This window comes from Arachis ipaensis, chromosome B2, assembly GCF_059453495.1.
Source record: "Arachis ipaensis isolate K30076 ecotype BB chromosome B2, ASM5945349v1, whole genome shotgun sequence".
In the NCBI taxonomy this organism is placed as follows: Eukaryota; Viridiplantae; Streptophyta; class Magnoliopsida; order Fabales; family Fabaceae; genus Arachis; species Arachis ipaensis.
The window spans coordinates 102204191-102226212 of NC_142437.1; the positions used below are offsets into that span (position 1 = coordinate 102204191).

At 33.6% G+C, this 22022-nt stretch overlaps 2 protein-coding genes and 2 pseudogenes across 5 annotated transcripts; 2 read left to right on the plus strand and 2 right to left on the minus strand.

Moving 5' to 3' along the window:
* Window positions 1–669: 669 nt before the first annotated feature.
* On the minus strand, window positions 670–18513 carry LOC107627535 (serine carboxypeptidase-like 11). Of its 4 annotated transcripts, XR_015904799.1 has the most exons (15): window positions 18298–18512; window positions 17938–18086; window positions 16883–16959; window positions 4828–4947; window positions 4616–4718; window positions 3545–3582; window positions 3360–3458; window positions 3183–3269; window positions 2948–3091; window positions 2784–2855; window positions 2399–2514; window positions 2147–2260; window positions 1147–1620; window positions 997–1042; window positions 784–866 (listed from the first exon to the last, which is right to left on the minus strand). XR_015904799.1 is itself a non-coding variant. In XM_088503626.1 (14 exons), exons 1-14 carry the CDS (start codon window positions 18447–18449, stop codon window positions 783–785), a joined length of 1401 nt encoding a protein of 466 aa, XP_088359752.1. In that variant the 5' UTR covers window positions 18450–18513; the 3' UTR covers window positions 670–782. The 4 variants fall into 4 exon arrangements, 1 of the variants encoding a protein (XP_088359752.1); XR_015904800.1 differs by having other exon boundaries at window positions 670–866; window positions 997–1545; XR_015904798.1 differs by having other exon boundaries at window positions 670–866; window positions 997–1620.
* LOC148575046 (lysine histidine transporter-like 8) lies at window positions 8396–14965 on the plus strand (annotated as a pseudogene).
* LOC110268946 (uncharacterized) lies at window positions 8493–9503 on the plus strand (annotated as a pseudogene).
* LOC148575047 (uncharacterized) lies at window positions 13186–14267 on the minus strand. Its single transcript, XM_088503627.1, has 2 exons — window positions 13390–14267; window positions 13186–13316 (listed from the first exon to the last, which is right to left on the minus strand). The coding sequence occupies exons 1-2, from the start codon at window positions 13806–13808 to the stop codon at window positions 13208–13210; spliced, it is 528 nt and encodes a 175-aa protein (XP_088359753.1). The 5' UTR covers window positions 13809–14267; the 3' UTR covers window positions 13186–13207.
* Window positions 18514–22022: the final 3509 nt, after the last annotated feature.

Genomic DNA, 22022 nt, shown 5'->3' on the forward strand with positions numbered 1-22022 from the left:
AAGTTTTAAACATAAAAATGACTTGAAAGAAATGAAAAAAAAAAGCATGCAAAGTGAAAAATTTAGGGCAAAGTGGAGAATTCATAGCGATGCGTACGCGTGTACGCGTCAAAGGGAAGTCTGCCAGGCGAAGGCGACATATACGTGTACGCGTGACAAGCATTACGGGAGCCACATCAGACTTTTCCGTTGAGTCTGATGGAGACATTTGGACGGAAGGACTGATCCGTCCAACTTTTAAGGACGTCAAAAACTTAAAAATATTTTTCAATGATTAGAAACAAAAATGTCCGTAGAAAAAAAGGTCAGGAGCTATTTGTCTTTTACTCATAAAAATAAAAACATCAATGACGTTTTATTATTTATATATTTTTTAAAGTAAAATTTGGTCAAAATGTGTCTCTCGTCCGTAAAAAATGTCGGTAACGTCGACGTTTTGATCAAAACATCACCGCGGTTTTGTGACTAATGGCGTCGACGTTTTTTTTGTGTCAAGCATTAAACACGCATGTGGGCTCATTCTGGAGAGAAACAGCAATGAAAATCCAAGATTAAAAAAAGAAAAATATAGGTAAACAATGAAAATATTAAATAATATAAACAATAGATATATCGGATGTTCATTTTACTAGTGTATGGATGGTTAGTTTAATATTAAAATTTAGAGGGTTAATTTGGAAATATGGTGTGTTTTTATTTGATTGGTGGTTGTTCATATTGTTCAACAAAGTCATTGTCCCCTAGCATTCTCCTAAAAAATATATGCCGTCTTTGTTGCTCAGTTAAAGAGGCTTATTAGATATCCACCTAGCGAACATGGCAAAACCTTCGTCTGGCTTAGTCTCCTGAGATGTATGTCCTGCACCCTGCAATTAAATAAGATGAGGAAAAAAAATCAGCAACCTCTCTAATTGAAAAGACTTGAATCTTTCGTTAAAACATGAGAAATTATAAATAGTGATATTAAGAGTTTAAAGTGTATTCTTAGTTTCTTACCCTTATAGTTGCAAATGTCATTTGATTCGAGTAAGTCCTCGTGTATCTGCATGAAAGACACATTTGTTCATAAAGTTTTTTAGATGCATGCTTTTCATGGTGTGGTTAGTACTCCTTCCCCGTTGTTTGGGTTTAATTTCAAGAGCTTGCCTTAGTATGAATCCCATCTACGGCTGAGTCAATAGCAACCTCCAACTTTAGTGATTCAATTGCAAACAGAAAGACAACTGCAGTTGCTGGACTAGCACTTCAATTAGCTGTGACAGTTCAGCCACTCGATCGTCCATGAGCTTGAAAGAGAGGGGTGCCTCGGCCTCTGGTTTGCCTCCGAGTCTCAAACGGTGTGTGTCTGATCCCACACCTTCACCTGCCAAGACCTTTTCGACTTACAGTTAAAAGCAACCTCTAGAAGTTGCACCTGATAGCCATCCGTTTCGTTCGGGCTTCTCTTTACAGTCTTTACAGGAAGTACACTATCCAGCATTTTCCTTCAGGCCTCAACAACCGATCTTCCGACAGCAGGAAAAAACAATTGATCTTGCGACATCGCTTTTAGCGGCAAATAGAACGAAGCAGACAATATAACGCAATCTATCAATTGTTGAGCTAAACCAGCCTTTTACCCTAAAGAAGATTTCCAACTAACACTATATAAAAAAATTATCAACTATGGTAGATATATACTAAAATCAATTCCTAGTAAAATATATGTTGGACAAAAATATTATTTATACACTAAAATTAGCTATTATATATTTTTATATAAATATATGTATAGTTTAATTTATTTTTAATGTATATTTTATATTTCAATGTATATTTTATATTAATGACTAATTTTAGTAGCTGATTTTAATATATTTGTATGTATTTATATACAAATAAATAGTAGCTAATTTTAGTGTACAAATAGTATTTTTGAAAAACTATATTAAAAAATAAGATGTACAATAGAATTATTCCCTTTTTTTAGTTAATAACAAGATTCAAAAAAATTTAATTTAGGTTAATCTAATAGTTCGTTTAAGCAAGTGTCCAGATTCAATTTCTGCCTTGTGCATGCAACAACACATTATCCAATGGTAACTCTTAAATGAAGTCCAGATATGCATCGAATTAGTCCTAAGATTATAAAAGTTTCATATCTTACCCCGCAACTTGGTCATTTAAATACCACGGCCTCCAATCATCCACGATCGAGTAATTTAGAGACCTTATCCATCGTTGAGTCGACGAGAAAGGAATCACAGCGTCGTGATCTCCACTGTAAACATCACAAAATCAGTTAGTTCCTAATGGCTACAAGAGAGGTGAAAGAAAGAAATTTTTTTTTCTTTCTTTTTGGGAAACTACACAAGTTTTCAGACAAATAGGAACTAATTTAGAATGTGATAATCTTCACCTGTAAATCAAGGAACGGTAGCCTTTTGCACTGAGATTTGCATGAAACGGAACGCTGCTACGGATGTCATGTACATAATTGTCGCTATAACATACTTTCCATTTCTCTATAGTTCCCTGCAGAACATTAATATGTATGATATAATCCATTAAATGTTAACACTTCATTGCTCTCTGTTTGAATCAAATTTAAAGCACACACTGTAATTGAACCTGAAACAACAGTATTGTAAAATACTAAATAATCCTTTTAAGTCAAGTTGCAACACTTTAAAGGTTAATAAAAGTGGCGATACAAACATTGAAACAACAATAATTAATAAAAAGCAGTAAATAATATCAGGGGGGAAAAATTCTTAGAGTGAGTATCATTGTATCTTTCAAACCTCTCGAATATGCAATGCGCTGCGGACAGCTGGATTGTTCATCCATTCCGTACAAAGGAAGTAATCATAAATCTACAATAGAAATATCAGATCATATTTTGAAAATACTTTGGCCAAGATGTGTATGAAACTATAAAAGAGATGTAAAAAGGGAAAAAAGGTACCGGACAGCGAATATCGGGCACCGGATAAGCCTTTATCTTCTCAGATAGAGATCTTCTGGGGCTCCATCTTGTTCCTTTGACAGGATCATGAAGATGAACACAATATATCTCCAAAATATTGTACAATTCAACGTCTTCAAGGAGCTGGAAAAGATAAGAAATAAGAAAGATTAGAAAGAAGTATATAAATAAATATCATATAGTAAAATTTATTAGGACAGTCATCATCACTTGCCTCATGATAGTATTCCATGTCATTTACACACAATTTATTTGTGGAATCCACATTTATAATGTTCCCTTTACAATTTTTCTTCAAGGACTGTATCCATAGATAACAAATATGTTAGAATCACTGGCATTTCATTCTAATAATCACTTTCAGTGAATGCTTGAAGAAAAATATTATTACCCAATAGAGTTCATCAGAGATAAGTCCCATTCCATGAACATAAGGGATCCGATCATTATCTTCTTCTCTTGATGTTAGAGGGTTTCCTAGTATATATCCCTGTAAAATTTAAGAACAATTTAGGCTTCATGGTACAGAGTTCAGAGTCATTTTTAAAAACATAGGCAGAGGAACTGATTACAAACCTGGAGATTTATCCAGGGTTCGAGACCTCTTTCATTTCCTGTTGGGTAAGGAAATTTAGTAATCATAGTTAGTTATGTTCAATTATTGATGCAGACAATAATAGTAAGTTTAAGAATAAATAGCTATTTTAGTACTCGAAAGTTTCTGATTTTGATAAAATGGATCTTAACTTTTATTTTTGATAAAATAAATCTCCAAATATCAGTTTTATTTGACAAAATAGTTTAACTATCCAAAGTAAAGGGTTAATGATTTAGTCCATTTTGTCAACAGAAAAAAAAAAAAAAACTGATATTTGAAAATTCATTTTGTCAAAAACAAATATCAAAGTTTATTTTGTCAAAATCAAAATCTTTCATATACCAAAATGATTATTTACTCTAAATTTGACCATAATTATGTCTGAGTCAAACTTTTTATATGGTAACCATATATATAGTAACTAAGTAATATGATTAAGAAACAATGTCAGCCTTATTATTTTCATAAATTATGAAGATTTTTGCTATTGATTCTTGTTGAGTTTGAAAAAACAACATATTAACTTTTGGTCATGATAAATATTGATATTTAGTTGGATTAAAAGTCTAAAATTTGTTTGATGTGTGTTTTAAGTTACAAATTGTTATGTTTTCTGATTCAACAAAGACATTCATGAAGGTTTACAGCTAGTGCAACTTGTCCAAATAGTTTCGGGTAAAAGAAGAAGTTGCAAAGAAAATGGATTCTCTTCAATCCAAATCAAAATGAATTTTTCATCTAATGGTTGGAGGAAAAAAGATCACAACTTGGAGTCAAAGGAAGAATTAGATGGTGCTAATTCAAATAGTACAACAAGATCAAATGGCCTCCATCAAAAAAAAAAGAAAAAACAACAAACAAGGACAGCAGACCAACATTCTTTCTAAGCACGATCCTCTGCTGCTGCTGTAATGTTAGATTATTTTTCAGTAAAAATATAAATAATTATATTTGTTTTCATATTAGTCATTTGGATCTTTTCTCCAAGTTTATGGAGTTTGAAAAAACAACATATTAACTTTAAGTATTAATAATTAATAATTCGTTACCATCGGCGATCTCTTGAGTAATAGGAGGAGCAGGAATGCCGGAGTATGAATCAGCTGCCATGTAGAACTTATTTGAAAGAAATTCCGGGTTCTCAGCAAGCCACTACAAATATTACGATATAAATACCATAACTTTATTACTACATTATCAAAGTAGTTATAAAGCACTCATCAAGTTGGAAGTGACATGTTCGTAAGCATAGTGACTTTACCTTTCTAATAAATCGATGGGTTTGATGAACAAATTTCCAGTCACTTCGATGGGGAAGGATATTTTTGGCGTAAGAGAATCCCGTTCCCATTGGCAAATCCACAAAAATAATGTTAGCCACCTGAGAAGAGAAAAGAAAAGCAATGAACATAGCATAAAACAGTTAATTTTATTAACCCGAGTATTACTGGATATATATTTTTTTTGAAAATTAGTTTAAAATTATGTCATTTTCAGTATATTTTATTTAGGGTAAAATACTTATATAAACTAAAAACAATCCAATATTATCTGAATCATTTAAAACTAAAAACATTACTTGAATAATGTCTTTAACTTCATGTATATATCTATGTAAATCAAAATTACTGAATTCGATTTGCACATTTTAGTAGTAAATCGAATTAATGTGTATTGAATTACATGGATCACTATATTTAAACATAAATCGAATTCATATAATTCAAATTAGCTATTGTAATACTAAATCGAATCCAGTTGATTTGATTTACTACTACTTCACATATATAGTAAAACGAATTAGCTTTATTCAATTTACTATCTGTACAGATTATTGACTTTAAAACATAAATATTAATAAAAAAATACCCTCATTTGAATCCAAATAAAATATCAAAAAATCAAAACGAATAAGAATAGAATTCAACTTTTGTGTTTTAGTTCAAAAAATTTCAGAAAATTTACATTTTTATAAACTTATAAATTTAAAACGGAACAATAAACATTTCTAAAAAGTTTATTAAAAATCATCATTTGACTCATTAGTTTCTAAAGAATCATTGTCGGGACTTTTAATGTTAAAAAAATTAATATAAAGTATAGCCTTCTAAGATGTTATAAGAGTTAAAACTTAAATTTTTTTCAGAGTCAGTCAGAAGTAACAGATGATTATATATTATACAACATGTAAATTGAGAAATAATTAAAATGACCAACTATATATATTTACATATTGATATATCAATATGTAAATTGATATAATATTTTAATTATAATTTAATTAATATAATATTTTAATTATTATAATGTAATTGGTTATTTTAAAATAGGTTTAATTATTCTATTGGTCTTTATAGTTTCACCAAATTTTTAATTAGGTTCCTATACTTTTTTTCCTTTCAATGCAGGGACGGACTCAGGTAGTGAAATAGGGGGCATTTGCCCCCACTATTTTTTTTTTTTAATATATACATATATAATATACCCCCATTTTAAATTTTAAATGACCCCATTATAAATAAATTTAGCCCAATTATTTAAAGTCTCAAATCCACTTTATCTTTCTATCATTTTGACTATTAGTTAACCTAATCAAATTTAGTCTTCTCTTATTCTCAAATTTCAGCTGTCATCACTCCTTTATTCTCTTAAATTCTCTTCTTAGTTTCAACCTTCTTTTTCTATTCCTTTTCTAGTGATCATCTATTCTTCATTAAAAGGTAAATTTTAAGTTTTCTATTTTTTTAATATAACTCTTTATAACTCTATATATCTTTCAATTTTATTGTTTTTCTTTTTGATATTTTCAATTACAAATTATAATTCAAGCAATTATAGTTTAGGTATTAATCTAATTTTTTATTCTCTTTATAAATTTATATATTTTATTTTATTCTCAATTTAGTGATCCTTATTATTTATTTGTTTATCTTTCATTCTATTTTATTATATGTAATTATGTTGCATATAAATTTCTAAAGTCAATTGATCAATTTACTAATTTAGAATATATATTTTTTATTTATAGAAATAATAATGGAAATATATTTTAAAAAATATCTTTTGTTCTATTTTATTATATGTAATTTTTGGCTTTTTTTATTCGAATAAGTAATGTGCATTTTTATTTTTTTGAATATAGATTAATATATCTTTTGATAGTAATGTATATTATTTTTGCCCCCCAAACATAATTTTTTTGGGTTCATCACTGTTTCAATGGGTCCCTACACTGCTTTAATTTTGTAATAAAGTCATTCCTAATGTAAAAAATATTAGAGTTAATTGACTATTTCTTCGTAAATTGAAGGTATTTATAATTAAAAACTTAATTAAATCTTTGACAGCATGTATTTTGATAAAAATATTATGTTAATTTTAATATTTTTAACATGAAAAGGACGTAATTACAAAATTAAAACAGTGTAGGGACTCATTTGAAAGGAAAAAAAAGTATATGGGACCTAATTAAAAATTTGGTGAAACTATAAGAATCAACAGAGTAATTAAACCTTTAAAATATTATATCAATTAAATTATAATTAAAATATTATATCAATATATAAATATGCATAGTTGGTCATTTTATAATGTAGTTGGTCATTTTAATTATTTCTCAATTTACATATTGTATAAATATAGTTGGTCATTTTATAATATATAACTATCTGTTATTTCTGATTTTGAAAAAATTCAAGTTTTAAGTTCTATGTCACTTTAGAGGGCTATACTTTATATTAACTTTTTTAACATCAAAAGTCCCGGTAACGATTCTTTAGATGCTAATGAGTCAAATGATGATTTTTAATAAATTTTTAGAAATCGTTTATTATTCTATTTTAAATTTATAAGTTTATAAAAATGTAAATTTTCCAGAATTTGAACTAAAATACAAAAGTTGAATTTCTATTCTTATTCGTTTTGATTTTTTTGATATTTCATTTGGATTCAAATGGGGTATTTTCTTATTAACATTTATGTTTTAAAGTTAATAAAAAATTAACTTAAAATAGTAAATGTCAATAATCTGTACAGATAGTACGTAAATCGAATCAACTAGATTTGATTTAGTGTCACAATAGTTAATTTGAATTATATGAATTCGATTTATGTTTAAATATAGTGCTCCATGTAATTCGATACAGGTTAATTCGATTTACTACTAAAATGCGCAAATCGAATTTAGTAAATTCAATTTACATAGATATATACATGAAGGCATTCAAGTAACGTTCTTTGGTTTGAGTGATTCAGGTAATATTGGGTTGCTTTTGATTTATATAAGTGTTTTACCCTTTTATTTATTTTAAAATTTTATTCCAAAATGATTTAAATTTATAAGTTAGGACATTAATTAAATTAATTATGAGATTATTTAAATATTTATTTTTAATATAAAATTAACAATTTAAATTATGATCTAATTACTCAATTGGTCCTTATAATTTTACCAAATTTACAATTAAATTTTTATATTTTTTAATTAAATCTTTAAATTATTTTAATTTTTTTAATTAAGTCCTTATTAATTATTTTAATTTATAAGTTAAGAAATTACTATTATAACCATTGTTTTCACTTTACATAACCTAGCACTAGCCTAATCCTAATCCCCTTCAGCGTTTTTCTCTTCTCTTCCCTTCTTCTACATGAAAGCAGAATAATGCATATTCATAATATTGATGAGGGAACATCAATAATATTATTACTAAGATATAAGGAAATAAGTAAATCAGAAACAAAATTTGCTTTTCAAGGATGAACTTTAATCTCCAAACTCCAATGTATATGTAGGCGAGTAAATCTCTATAGTAGTTATTGAGATTTGCATGATTATCCAATGTAATCCTCGAGATCTCGATTTTTCTATTGTAGTCCTCCAGATAGAATTTCGAGTACTCATAGTGGTCTCTGGATATATTTCTGATGATAAGTCATTACCGGAGTGCTTACGAGGCGTCGTTTTGCCACGCTGGTCCCTCCCACTATACCCACATTGGTCCCTCGCAGTTGGTGTTATTGTACAAAGCCCCACTCCTGAACGCTTCACTCTCCCTCTTCCTCACGTTCTTCATCGCATTCTTCAGGTTTCCAATTCTCTTCCTCTATACTCTCCAAACCTATATCACCCCAATGCCCAACCCTGCACGTCCGACGGCCTTCGTGCTACCATTTGCCGCCCTAGCGCCCCCGAAGGCCCTGCTCCCGACCTCAGAAAGCAGCCCAAGAATAAGGACAAGCTCGATTTCGACGAGAAGAATGCCCAGATCTTTAGGCTCAGGCTCGACCATGCTCACCTTCAATCTCGCCTCTACATCGATCAATACTGCGTTGCGTTCACCGTCTCCTTCGTTACCTTCTCTTCCCTCTTCCTTCACACTTACTTGGGTTCCGATATCAATTCTGGCTTCTTCGTGAGTGGTGCTTTCGTTCCGATTCTGTTGTCAAGTTTGAGCCTTTACATGTGGGTCATGATGCTTGCGAAACTCACTTTTCTAGAGATCCGCGTCCAAGAGATCAGAGAAGCAACTCAGTGTTCTTTTTGGTGTTTTTGAGATTTTTGTGGGAATTTTGGGTTTGGATCACACCACTTCGTTGCTTTTAGACCTCCATTTTGTTGGTCTTGATGGGTTCTGGAAGGTTCTCCTTGCTGCATTCATGGGATTCCTTTCATTGGTGTTGTTCATTCCTGTTGCTAGAATTGCACATTCCTTTTGGCTTGGAACTAATAAGATTCGTTGCAATTTGTCCATGATCACTTGTGAATAGTTTGGTCACACCATCCTTTATGCAAACCAACTGTTTGTTATATTTACTGCTTTGATTTGGATTAAGCCTTTAGCTGAGATTTTCGTGGATAGTTTGGGGAATCCTTTCTTTAACCATAGTATATTGTTGGCAACTGTATACTTTATGGCTTTTGGTTCAGCTGCATGAAGCTGTTCCTGGAAAAAGGTACAACAGATATGTGGAGCTTGCTCAAGCAACATTTGGTGAGTTTATTTGATATAGTTTATTTATTATATCACATTGTTATGTAAAGTTGCATAATTAATAATGCAAGAATGCTTTACATATAATTGATCCTAAAAAAACTGTGTTGGGTACTCAAACCAAGTTAATTGAAGATTCATATGCATATAACAGTCCTAAAACTTTTATTGCATGATTTGAAAAGGTTTCAACCTTGCTTTTTCAGGAAAAAGATTAGGGGTGTGGCTTGCTCTCTTCCCAACTGTTTATTTATCAGCAGAAACTGCAACTGCATTGATCCTTATAGGAGGGAAAACTATGAAACTCGTCTTCCAAATAGTTTGTGGTCCAACGTGTACCTCAAATAATTTAACCACAGTGGAGTGGTACCTGGTTTTCACTTTTCTATCCATTGTCCTGCTCAGCTTCCAAACCTCAATTCAATTGCAGGGCTCTCACTCATAGGTGCTGTGACAACAATCACTTACTCCACCATGGGTTGGGTTCTATTTGTGAGCCAACAAAGGCCACCCTTCATCTGTAATATCCTAACTACCAAAGCTCACGCTTCCGGCTGCGCGTCTTTGATAGCTCGGACATTACGACGACTTTTACATTATTTAATACTAAAATATGAGCCTGTTTAAATCTTTAAACCGCAATACCGCTCCCAAAATATTTTCATCCAATAACATACATCCATAGATACCATACAACTTACAAAACTCATAAAGAGTACATCCATATATATATATATATATATATATATATATATATATACATACATATAAATGATATCACAAGCATTAGACAATACAATTCCTATCCCTCTTACAGAATATCTCAAGATAAAAGCGAGGGTACAAATAATAGTCTAAAACAATACAGAGCATCTCAACAACTAAATAAACTTCTCGTGACGTCTGTGCCCATAACCTGAAAGGGGAAAAATGTAGGGGGGGTGAGAACATCATCCTCGAAAGGGTTCTCAGTAGAGGGTTTTTGGGAATTACTGTAATAGGATACGTGAAGATAACCGCACCAGTGATTCATAACCGTCTTATGCCTCTTTTCAAAAACAACGGTTTACAATGAAAGTAAAGTCGGAAATCTTTTCGGAAAGAAGAGCCGTTCAATTCTCAAAACTCAAAAGCCTTTCAAAACGGTTTATCTATGCAGAACCAAAATAGCCTTTCATAATTTTATTCCAAACCAGAAACACAAAAACCAAAATCAACCATCCGTTCATCTCTTTCCAACCACGGCCCTAGGCCCAAACAATCCAACCAACAACCAATCACCACAATCCAACAGAGTCCCAGATGCAAACACAAACAGGAAGTTCAAGCACAAACAAACAGTTATTACAAGTAGAACAGTTAGCAATTAATCACATAGGCAAACCAAGTATAATATGCACACCCAACCAATGTCACACAAATGCATATGATGCATGCCTGTCCCTAGTGGCTGATGATATCATCTGTCGGTTATAGAGCCAACCCGACAAGTCCTGGTAGCTAACCATTGGACTGTCCCTCTGTCGTGCATCCCCAACTCGAGTTATACTCATCATAAACTTGATCATAATCATGATCCATATCCATCACCCTCACTGGTGAATATTTACGGGGGCGAGCTCATCCGGGCCTTTCACAGTGCCCGGCCACACTTACGACATAGGGTCAACAGAGTATCAAGTCTCGACCTGGAGCACGTGGTGGCTAGCCACTGCTACTATCCAGGGAAACTCGTATCTCAGATAGTGGAAGTGCAACATTCACATTTATCAATGATTCAGCATAAACATGCATTCAATCTCATCCATGGATCAACATCCATCTCAGCCATCCGGCTCACGGTTCAATCCAGAACCAGCCAATATTCATATCATACACAGCCATTCCAGCTCACGGTTCAATCCAGAACCAACCAATATGTATAATCATACACAGCCATTCCGGCTCGCAACAAAACAGCACTTCCACCATTCAACATCATTAAATTCATAAAGTCGGCATTTAAGCCATAAATCATTTTCTCAATTCATTTCACTTTGGAATCGAGTTTCAACTCTTTTCAGCCTTGGCTTTAAAGATCTCATTTCTCAAATCATCTCAGGCTCATAAGCCACTTTTACTCAAGGTAAATTCCCCTTTGAAAACAATGCCACTCTCGGCATCCTCTTTCCAAACTTCCATAACCATGGCAAGTTAAAGATTTATTGTGAAACATTCAAAATCATCCATTCAACAATGGAATTTTATAACAAAGTTTCTCGGCAGAGTCCCAAGTCTTTAGGGGAGAATAACATATCTCATTTCGCCAAATTCATTTAAAATCATTAAAACATTGGCTTTCTGATTTGAGTAAGAAAATAGGATCTAAGCCAAACCGAGTCACGTAAATCATTTACTTCTTTCAAAGCCGTTTCCTTTACTTAGGCAAAACCAACTTCAACCCCCCATGATAAATTCTAAAGCGTTTCACTATTCAAAATTGCCTTAGTCTTGCAAGAATTCAGAATTCAAAGAGTACTTAAAACCTTTCTCAAAACATTTCAAAATGAAACTTGTCAATTGACATTCAGGTTCTTTCAAAGTCATTGAAACTTCTTTAATTGAAACCCCAAGTCAAATTCAAAGGCATAAACCCTTTTCACGTTCAAACAGCTTTAAAACACAAGTTTCATCTAAATAACTTTCTCTTGAAAGAGATACAATGCCTTTCTTAAGAAGCAAGACTAAATTACAATTTCCCCTTTTACTAACTCATTTCAAAAGCATGAATCATCCTTTTCTTGATAATTCAAATAAAATAGTAGAAGTCTTTAACTCATCATTCTCCAAACAACATTTCAATAAAGACTCGGATTTTTTTGAAATTTCGGCAGCACCTCCCCTAAAACTTAGACTTTGCCACCAGGTTCGGGTCCCAACAAAACCATTCCACAATCCTTTTCCAACAGTCCAAACTTCAAAAATCAGTCCAAGGCAAGCCAAAAATCCAACAGTCATCTCAATTCCATATTTCAAGAAAACCGTTTCAAAATCAAATCATTATCAGCCGAATACACTCATTTCTAAAGCTTTAAAGAAATGGTTCAGCAACAGTCATTTATCAAAAACCAGCTCATTTAAAGCCAGCCAGGCTGAAATCAAGAGTGCATTCTATATTACACATTCTCAAAAAAAAATCCATTCAATTCAAATCATTTTCCAACGAATTCAACCCGATCTCAAAGCTTTAAAAGAATTAACTTCAAAAGCATTTCGTTTCACAAAACCACACAATAGTCCAGTCAAACAAACACCCATAATCATACAAAACAATCAAATAATACATAGGACTGATACAATCACCAAATACACATCCTCACATCAGTACCCATATGTAATAATTCCAATAATAAACTATAGTTTTCGGAAAGCGCCCCTACCTCAAAACGCAAATTCATAACCCAAATGCCTCATCAAGTCCTTTCTGTCTCAAACTGAACTGGCGGCAACCAAAACCTCAGCTCCAAGCCACTTTCGCAACAGTCTCAACAACTCTAATCGCAACATACAACAACCGAAACTCAATCTTATAGCAATTAACGCCACAAACCTCAGCGTATGATAACAGAACGGTAACTAAAGGGCTTTCAAATCGAAACGCTTACCGAACTAAAGAAAGAGCGGCTGAACCGAAACAGCAGTGGTCTCTGAACCAGTTCGGCGGTGGCCCCGGCAGCCACCTCCAGCGGCAGCGGCGACCCGACTCCGGCAACGGTGACTGAAACCAACATGCCGCAACAATAAAACTCCAGAATCTCATAAGAAACGAAAATCAAATTCGAAACCCTTACCGGCATACTTTTTCCGGCGACGGCAGCAAGGTCTCAAGCGACAGAAATGGCCAAAAGCTCCGGCGGCGGTCCCGGAAGTCATAGAACCATCCTCGGCGGTCCGAATCACAGAGATGCAGCTCCCTTCTCCGGCAGCGACACCGGCGGCGGCCTGAACCCCTTGACATCATCAGAACAGCCGGCGATGACCAGGGACGCGATGAACACCGCGACAGCCGCTGAGCGACCCAACAGTGGCGGTTCTGGAGGAACGGTGACGGCAGCTCAGCAACGGCGATGACAGCAGCGTCGCCTTCCCCTCGCGCGAGCACGCGCGCTCCCTCTTTCTCGTGCCGGGCTCCTACATCGCATCCCTCACGCCCGCAGTCCTGGGTTCGACGCGGCTTAATGATGATTAACGGCGACTCCCAGATCTCCATCGACGGCGGCGAGGTGCGGTGGCCAAACAGCGCCTCCTTCCTCTCCCCTGCGCGCTCCCTTCGCGCACGAGCTCTCCCTCTCGCCGTTGCGATTCTCCTCAGGCGACGGAACGAGGTGGTGGTTGGCAGAGCCACGATTGGGTAGGGGTGACGGCACGGTTATGGCGACGAAGCTCTTCGCGGTTCTGGCGACAAGGAGGACGGCGTCTCCCTCCCCTCTGAACCCTCCGTCTCTCAAATCCCCCCTTCAGCTTCTCTTCTTTCTCATTGCAGCGTTGCTGCTGCTTCTGATTGAGTTGCATTTGTGTGAATGGAAGGAGGAAGGGAAGCAGGCTGAGTGCGGCGGCTGGGTTGGGAAGGATTTGGGTTTCACTTTCAAAAGTTAGGGTTAGGGACATTTTTGTAAATTCAAATAAAAATAGGGGTAATATGATAATTAGGAGCAAATTTTAACCCAATAAAATTAATGTATGAAAATACTATTTGCTCATCAATTTTACAAATTATTTTTAATAAAATGTCCCAACCAAATAATTAGAAATAATATACTTAATTTCTTCATTTTCCAAAATAGCAACATTAATATTTAAAATATCACTTATCTAATCCAAATCATATAAAATCCTTATTATTTCATAACTATCAACTTTATAATTCAAATATAGAAAATGATCCAATAATTATAAAATTGGATAATAATCATAACTCATCTCAAATTCAATAAATCAAAACTTGCCTTAATTTTCCTTAACAGAGAAATTTCTGAAATTAAAACTACAGAAACACTGAATTTGAAATTAGCTAATGATAGCCCTTTTTTAGAAGATCTGGGTCTTACATCATCTCTTATGAACCTTTGTCATCGCCATCATCTTTTGCATCTTTGTTTCTTGTCTTGAATGCTCTTGGAATCGTAGCATTTTCTTTCAGAGGCCACAATTTGGCACTATTGATTCAGGTACTAATAATGTCTTGCTATAAACTTTGTCTAATTAAACTTCTAATTTTTCTCTCTTTAGTTAATGAAAATATGAGCTTTTCTTCTTTTTCAGGCTACAATGCCATCGACTTTTAAGCACCTGGCTCAGGTGCCAATTTAGAAAGGTGCCAAGATTGCTTATTTCTTCATTGCATTGTGCCTCTTTCCTTTAGCTTAGTTACTGGATTATGATTGATTTTTTAGGCAGAATTTCAAATATAACTGAATTGTTTGTACCTGTTTATCAAAATTTGGAGATTTAGGGTTAAATATAGTGGAAAGGACCAATATGAATATAAATTGGAAATGAGCCAGCTTAGCTAGCCGTTGAAGTCATCCAGCATGGCAAAACGACGCCACGTAAGCGTTCCGGTGATGACTTATCACCAAAAATATGTGCAGGGACCACTATGGAGTGCTCGGAACTTGAGAACTACATTGGATAATCACGCGAATCTCAGCAACTACTATGGAGATTTACTTGTATGTAGCCACATTGTCAAATTCATGCTTTTTACATTAACTCCCATTTTGTCAAGTTATTTGGGTTATCTTTGCCATAAGTGACTTTAGCTTCTTGAGAATTAGTAGCAGTAGCAGCGCCATCTTGATACGGAGCACCTAGATAAAGAATGTGGGAAAGGGCCTAAAATCTTCTTTGGATATTCCGATTGCTCTTGGCTCTCAATAAGAAAAGCCAAGTCAACTATCAAGCTCGGGATGTAACCGAATACCAAGTGGACGCCAGCACTGTTAACCATGGAAGATCCTATGTCAATATCAACTTCCATGAAATTCTCTCCTGAACAATATTTACAATGAAGGGCTGGCCGATTATGCATATTTTCAAAATCCATTGTCACCCCTCAAGAATTTGTCCACGAGGGAACCCTCGGCTACAGGCTCCACGAAGGCAAAATACGCTACGACGCTGTTATTGTTGTGGTTGTTGCCAGCTTTGTAGTGGCAGCACTTGTGGGTTGTGGCCACTCAATTCCTCACCGGTAGTGAAAGACTTATGACGTGTGGAACACTCGTGCATCTTGGGGCTGCCGTTCGTGGTGGTGGAGGCTGACACGTTTTCGTTGTTGACTGCAGCTGCTGTGGTGGCGGCGGTGGTGGTGTTGTTATTGTAGTCGAATGTGAACTTTTGGGAATGTTAGGGTTTTGGAGGGAGAAAGAAAGACAAAGGACAGGGGAGAGGATTATTTTGTCATTATGTAAAACAAGAGAAAGTCACGTTTAGAGTTTTATTAATTACTCAACGGGTATCTTTGATTTAAAAGAGTTTTGCTAGATAGAGAATCATTTTGTAAATAATGTGACAATAGATTTTAGAATTGATTCAATAAAGTAAAAAAACACTCCATTTTTAAATTGTTTTTTAGATCTTAACATTAGAATAATCATCTGCACTCCTAGTAAATTGAATATCCAATCATTGTTAACTGTGTATGATATATCGAATTAAAAGAAATAACCATCTAATTAAAAATAATGAACATAATCATCTGTATACCTATTGAATTGAACATCCGCTATATCCATTGTTCATATTGTTTAGTTTTTTCATTGTCTACTTATACTTTTTCAATCTGAAAACAAAATATTTTGATAATTTAAATATTTTTGTCATTATAAAAATTTAATTATAAATTTAATAAAATTATAGAGACTAATAGAATAATTAAATTTTAAATTATTGATATTTTATTAGTTAAAAATTATTATTTAATTTTAAAATTTGTAAAATTTACATCTTTATTTTTCTATAATTATTAATCTCTTGACCCATATGGAAAGAAAATCTAAAACAGAAGCAGAAAATAAAAAATGACATCTAAATTAAATCAATCAAGACTCTTGCCTAGATTAAGAAGTTTATCAAATTATAAGTACACTAAAAAATTTTATAATAAAAAAGATAATTTTAAAATTTAATTTTAAATTTTAGGGACGATTTTATATAAAAAAATTTTTTTAATATATACCTTAAAAATTAAAATCGTACTTAACTCTAAATAGTATTTATTATTACATAATATGGATTAAGTTAGAAGCAGAACAAATAATTATATTGGATGGATATTTTTACCTTTGTCCATGACTGTGGCCTTGGAATCAGCTTAGGGAAGCTCCCATCATATTCCTCAATTTTGAATTTCATTGGACCTGCTCAAAATCTCATTAAATATATTGTAAGCGTGATAGATTAAGATTTAGTTTGGTAAAGTTTTTCGAAGAAATATTTGTACTTATTAAAAGCTCAAGTTCTTTATTTTGTGTTTGGTAAATCAAAAAAATCATGTGATTGTACTTGCAGCTCTTAAAAGACTGGGGTACTTTTAAAAGCATTTAGGATAGAGCTTTTCAAAGTTGGCTTGTACTTTTCAATTTTAAAATTTAAAAGTCTAATATAACCTCATATGTTAACTAATTTTTAAATTTAATGTTTGCATTTATGTCTATTATAATATTTTTAAATTTTAAAAGCTATTTTACAAAACACTATTAATGTTGCTTATGTTTCTTAAAAGCTATTTTTTATTTGATTTATCAAACATAAATGCTACAACTTTTAAAAAGTCATCTTTTAAAAGTTAACTTTTATAAGTTACTTTTAAAAAATAAAAGCTTTACCAAACTAAGCCTAAATGGCATCTCAAATAGTCTTTAGCTTTTTAAATTTTCTTTTTTAATAACATGCTCATGAAAAAAAAATCTAAACACATTTTAAAATAATCAAATAAAAAACTATTAAAACGTTTTATATACTCATTCAATCATATCAATTTTTTTAGATGATTATTCATGTAATTAATATAAAAAATAATTTTTATTAATATGGTATTACGTAATTTAATGTATATATAAAATTACTTAATACTAAAAATATATCAAAATTAAATCACACATACTACGTGTACACAAAAATTAATCGCTAAAATCAGCTATTAATATAAAACATACATTGAAATATAAAATATATGTTAAAAAATGAGTTAAAATACACCGTTAATTTTGATATACAAATAATATTTTTGAAATTAAATTCATGTCAAATAAGTTAAATTGTATTTCTTATTTCTAAATGAAGAGAAGGTTGTAAAATTATACTTTTGAAAAGACAAATTGCGAATTGAAGATCACCTATTTGAAAACTAAGGCCGGAAAATGAAGAACAACCGGGGCCACCAGTGAGCCATAGCAAAAGAGGGTCATTCTTAGGATCATTCTCTGACTTAATAAAATAGTAGAAAACTTGCATGTCATCATCTGAATCCCCCAACCCAATATACCTGTAACAATAATAATAATAACTTTTCCTCAGATCCAAACATTGTTCGTTAAAATTGCTGCATGGAATTGGAAAAATATACTAACTAAAAGAAAATGTTGAATAATACATGTTTCTGATTGTTTTCGGATATCTTTCTACTTCATTTGTTATTCAAAAGAATGTTTAGTAAGATTTTGAGACGACAGGTGATACGATAATAATGAACGTACCCGGTTTCAAGATGAAAGGGAAGGGGTCCATCATAACCAGGAAGGTTTTCAACTTTTGCACCAATACCTTCAATCTGAAATGGTAGAAGCTGCAAGAAAAGTGTGAGTGTGAGTGTGAATGCAAGAAGCAGCACTTGATTATTAGAAGCCATGGCTGCTACTACTTCGAGTCACTTTACTTTTTCTCTGTATTCGGTGTCTTCCATGAGTTATAAAGATGAATGCATTCACGGATCCCACCTACTACCTAATTGATAACATGACTCGTTTATTTCATGTTATTTTTAGATTGGGGCCACTCAGATAAAATGGTATTTTAAGATTTTTTTAGTAATTAAGATTTAATATATATAATTATTAATTCGTATTATTTTTATTAAAATTAAATTAGATATATTAATTTAATTAAAAAATTGATAAATTACATTTTTAATCGATTTAAATTAATATTTTTAATAAAAAATAATTATAATATTATTATTATAAAAAATAATTAAAATATTATTATTATTATTATTATTATTATTATTATTATTATTATTATTATTATTATTATTTGAGAATTTTATATTCTAATTTTTTTTTTGTATGTGGTGATAAAGTTTGGGTTTAAGATTTTTAAAATTAGAATATATAATATGAGTATTTTAGTTATTTTCTATAATAAAATTATTGTAGTTATAAATATTGATTAATTAAATGTTTGATTTATTAATTTTTTTATTAAATTAATTTATCTAATATATTTTTTGACAAAAATAATACGGTTTAATTGATTATATATATTGAATTTTAATATATTTTTAAAATTAGAACCCTCTACTGAGGAGGATAGGTTTGATGACAGTGCTGATGATGGTGAACATGAGGATTACTTTGAGTTCGATGTAGAGGATGGTGTTGATGGTGGACAATCAAATGCGTTCGGTGAGTTTAATGGCCCGCTAAATCAAGAAGGGACAACAGATAAGGGTGCTAAGGATAATGAAGCTTCTGGAGAGATGGATGAACAAATTGGAGATATTTTGGATGGTTATGAAACTGAAGACATAGATAGTTACGAGGGAGATTCTGATGACATGGTTAAGAAAAAAAGATTTCCTAAGTATGATGAGGGAGAAAATATGTAGAGAGTATGAGTTTAAGGTTGGGTTGGAGTTCAAAACACTGTCCCAGTTTAAAGATGCAATTAAGGAGCATGCCTTATTGAATGAGAGAGACGTTAGGTACAAGAAGAACGACAAGTTGAGGTGCAGAGTAGTGTGTAAGGGACAAAAAGGAAAGTGTAAGTGGATTTGCTTTGCAAGTAAGGTAGGAGGATCTGATTGTTTTAGTATAAAAACCTTGAAGGGCAAGCGTAGCTGTGGGAGGAGTTATAGTGGTAGGCTTGCTTCTAGTGAGTGGATATAAAAAAAGATTGTCAACAACATTAGTCGTGGAGAAGATATGCGGCTGGCCACTATTATTCAAACAATTCAGGATAAGTATATGGCAAATGTTAGTGTTGGAAAGGCTTACTGGGCAAGGAGAAAAGCAAGGGAAGAAGTACATGGAAGGGCCATACTACAATATGCCAAATTGAGGGATTATTGTGCTGAGATTTTAAGGGCAAATCCCGGGTCCAAGCTTAGTATTATTGTGGATAGGCCATCTTTAACACACCAACCGCGATTCATGAGGATGTACATATGCCTCGATTCGGTGAAGCAGGGCTTCTTGGCTGGTTGTAGGCCGATTATAGGAGTGGACGGGTGTCACTTGAAAGGGGACCATGGTCAACAGCTACTAGTTGCAGTAGGGAGGGATCCTAATGACAATTATTTTTCAATTGCAGTTGCAGCAGTGGAGGCGGAAATAAAGGACAGCTGGGGATGGTTCCTTGATTTGTTGCTAGATGATATCGGTGAATCAAGAAGATGGGTTTTCATGTCAGATCAACAAAAAGTAAAGATAATATGACTTATGATTCTAACTATTTCATTGAATAATATGACTTATGATTCTAACTATTTCATTCTACTTGCATTGTTTTTGTTGACTGAATAATGATACTGGATACTGTTGTTTTTGTTGTTATAGGGTTTGATGCAAGTTTTTGCTGAGATGGAACCATCTGTTGAGCATAGATTATGTTTAAGGCATCTGTATGCCAACTGTAAGAAGGCATATGGTGGAGGGACAGTTTTGAGGGATCTAATCCTATCCATTGCTAAAGCTACCTATATGGAAGAGTGGGAGAGAAGAATGAATCTGCTCAAGGAAAAAAATAGAGACTATTATGATAAACTGATGGGAGTGGACCCAAAGTTGTGGACAAAGAGCCATTTCACGTTTATGGCAAAGAGTGATATGCTAATGAATAACATATCAGAGGCTTTCAATGGCAGGATTCTTGAGGTAAGAGACAAGCCCATTCTAACGATGTTTGAGTGGATCAGATGCTACTGGATGTCAAGATTTGCAGAAAAAAAAGAAGAAGGCTGAGAAGCATGAAGGATCCATTCTGCCTAAACCAAAAAAGAGGTTTGATGTTATTGCAACAAGAAGTATGGAATGGCATGCTAGATGGGCAGGTGAGCTGAAGTTTGAGGTACATCACAAAAATAGGATGATCATGGAAAGGTTTGTGGTGGATCTGTTAGCTGGTACTTGCAGCTGTCGATTTTGGGATTTGAGTGGTATGCCATGCCCACATGCATGTAGTGCCATCTTTGAAAAGGGTGATAATCCTGAAGAGTATTGCAGCAACTACTATAGTCCAGCAGCATACCTTGCAACATATGGAAAATCAATTGCTCTAATTAATGGAGAGAACATGTGGCCGAAAGTGAACTGTGATACCATCATACCCCCAGTTTTCAGGGTTAAACCTGGTCGACCAAGAATGGTGCGAATTAGAGAACCTGATGAAAATAGATCTCAAACGAAGTACAGAAGGACGGGTACCTCTGTGACTTGCAGCAATTGCAGCCAGTATGGACACAACAGGAGGCACTGTCCAAATCCTATTGTCTCAGGTACATCTTATTTTGTTGTTGTTTCATAATTGTTGATTGCACCAGTTCTTTTCTGTAATGTTGCCTTGATTCGATTGAACTTGCATCAGCTCCTGAACCCGCTGCTGCTGCATCTGATGTTGCAACTGACTCAGCTGAACCTGGAAATGGTGCACATGATGCTGGAGCTGCTGCAAGGGGGAGAGGCAGAGGAAGGGTTGCGGGACTGGGTAGAGGAAGGGGCAAAGGAAGAGGAACTATTGTCACAGGTAATTCTAGGATTTGTTGCTGCATACTAGACGATTGAAAATGTTCTATTATGAAATGAGTTAACCATTATACTTTTGTTCCATCAGCCTCTGCACCAACTACTGCTGCTGAATCATCTGCTGAATCTGATGCAAGGGGGAGAGGCAGAGGAAGGGGTGTGGGACTTAGTAGAGGAAAAGCAACCAGTTTCACAGGTATAACTATATTTTGCTATTTCATACTACATAATTGAAATGGTTTAGTGATGGAATGATTTAAAAATTTGGTTGTTGTTGTCTCAGCCCCTGCACCAAATACTCTTGCTGCTGAATTTGGATCTACAACTGTGTCACCCCTTACTGGATCTGGTTCTGCAAACGACTCACCCCTTGCTGGATCTGGTTCACCTACTATTGGAGCTGCTGCAAATCCTCCTTATACACCAGCAACTCAAGCAACTCCCTTCATTGAACCACTCAT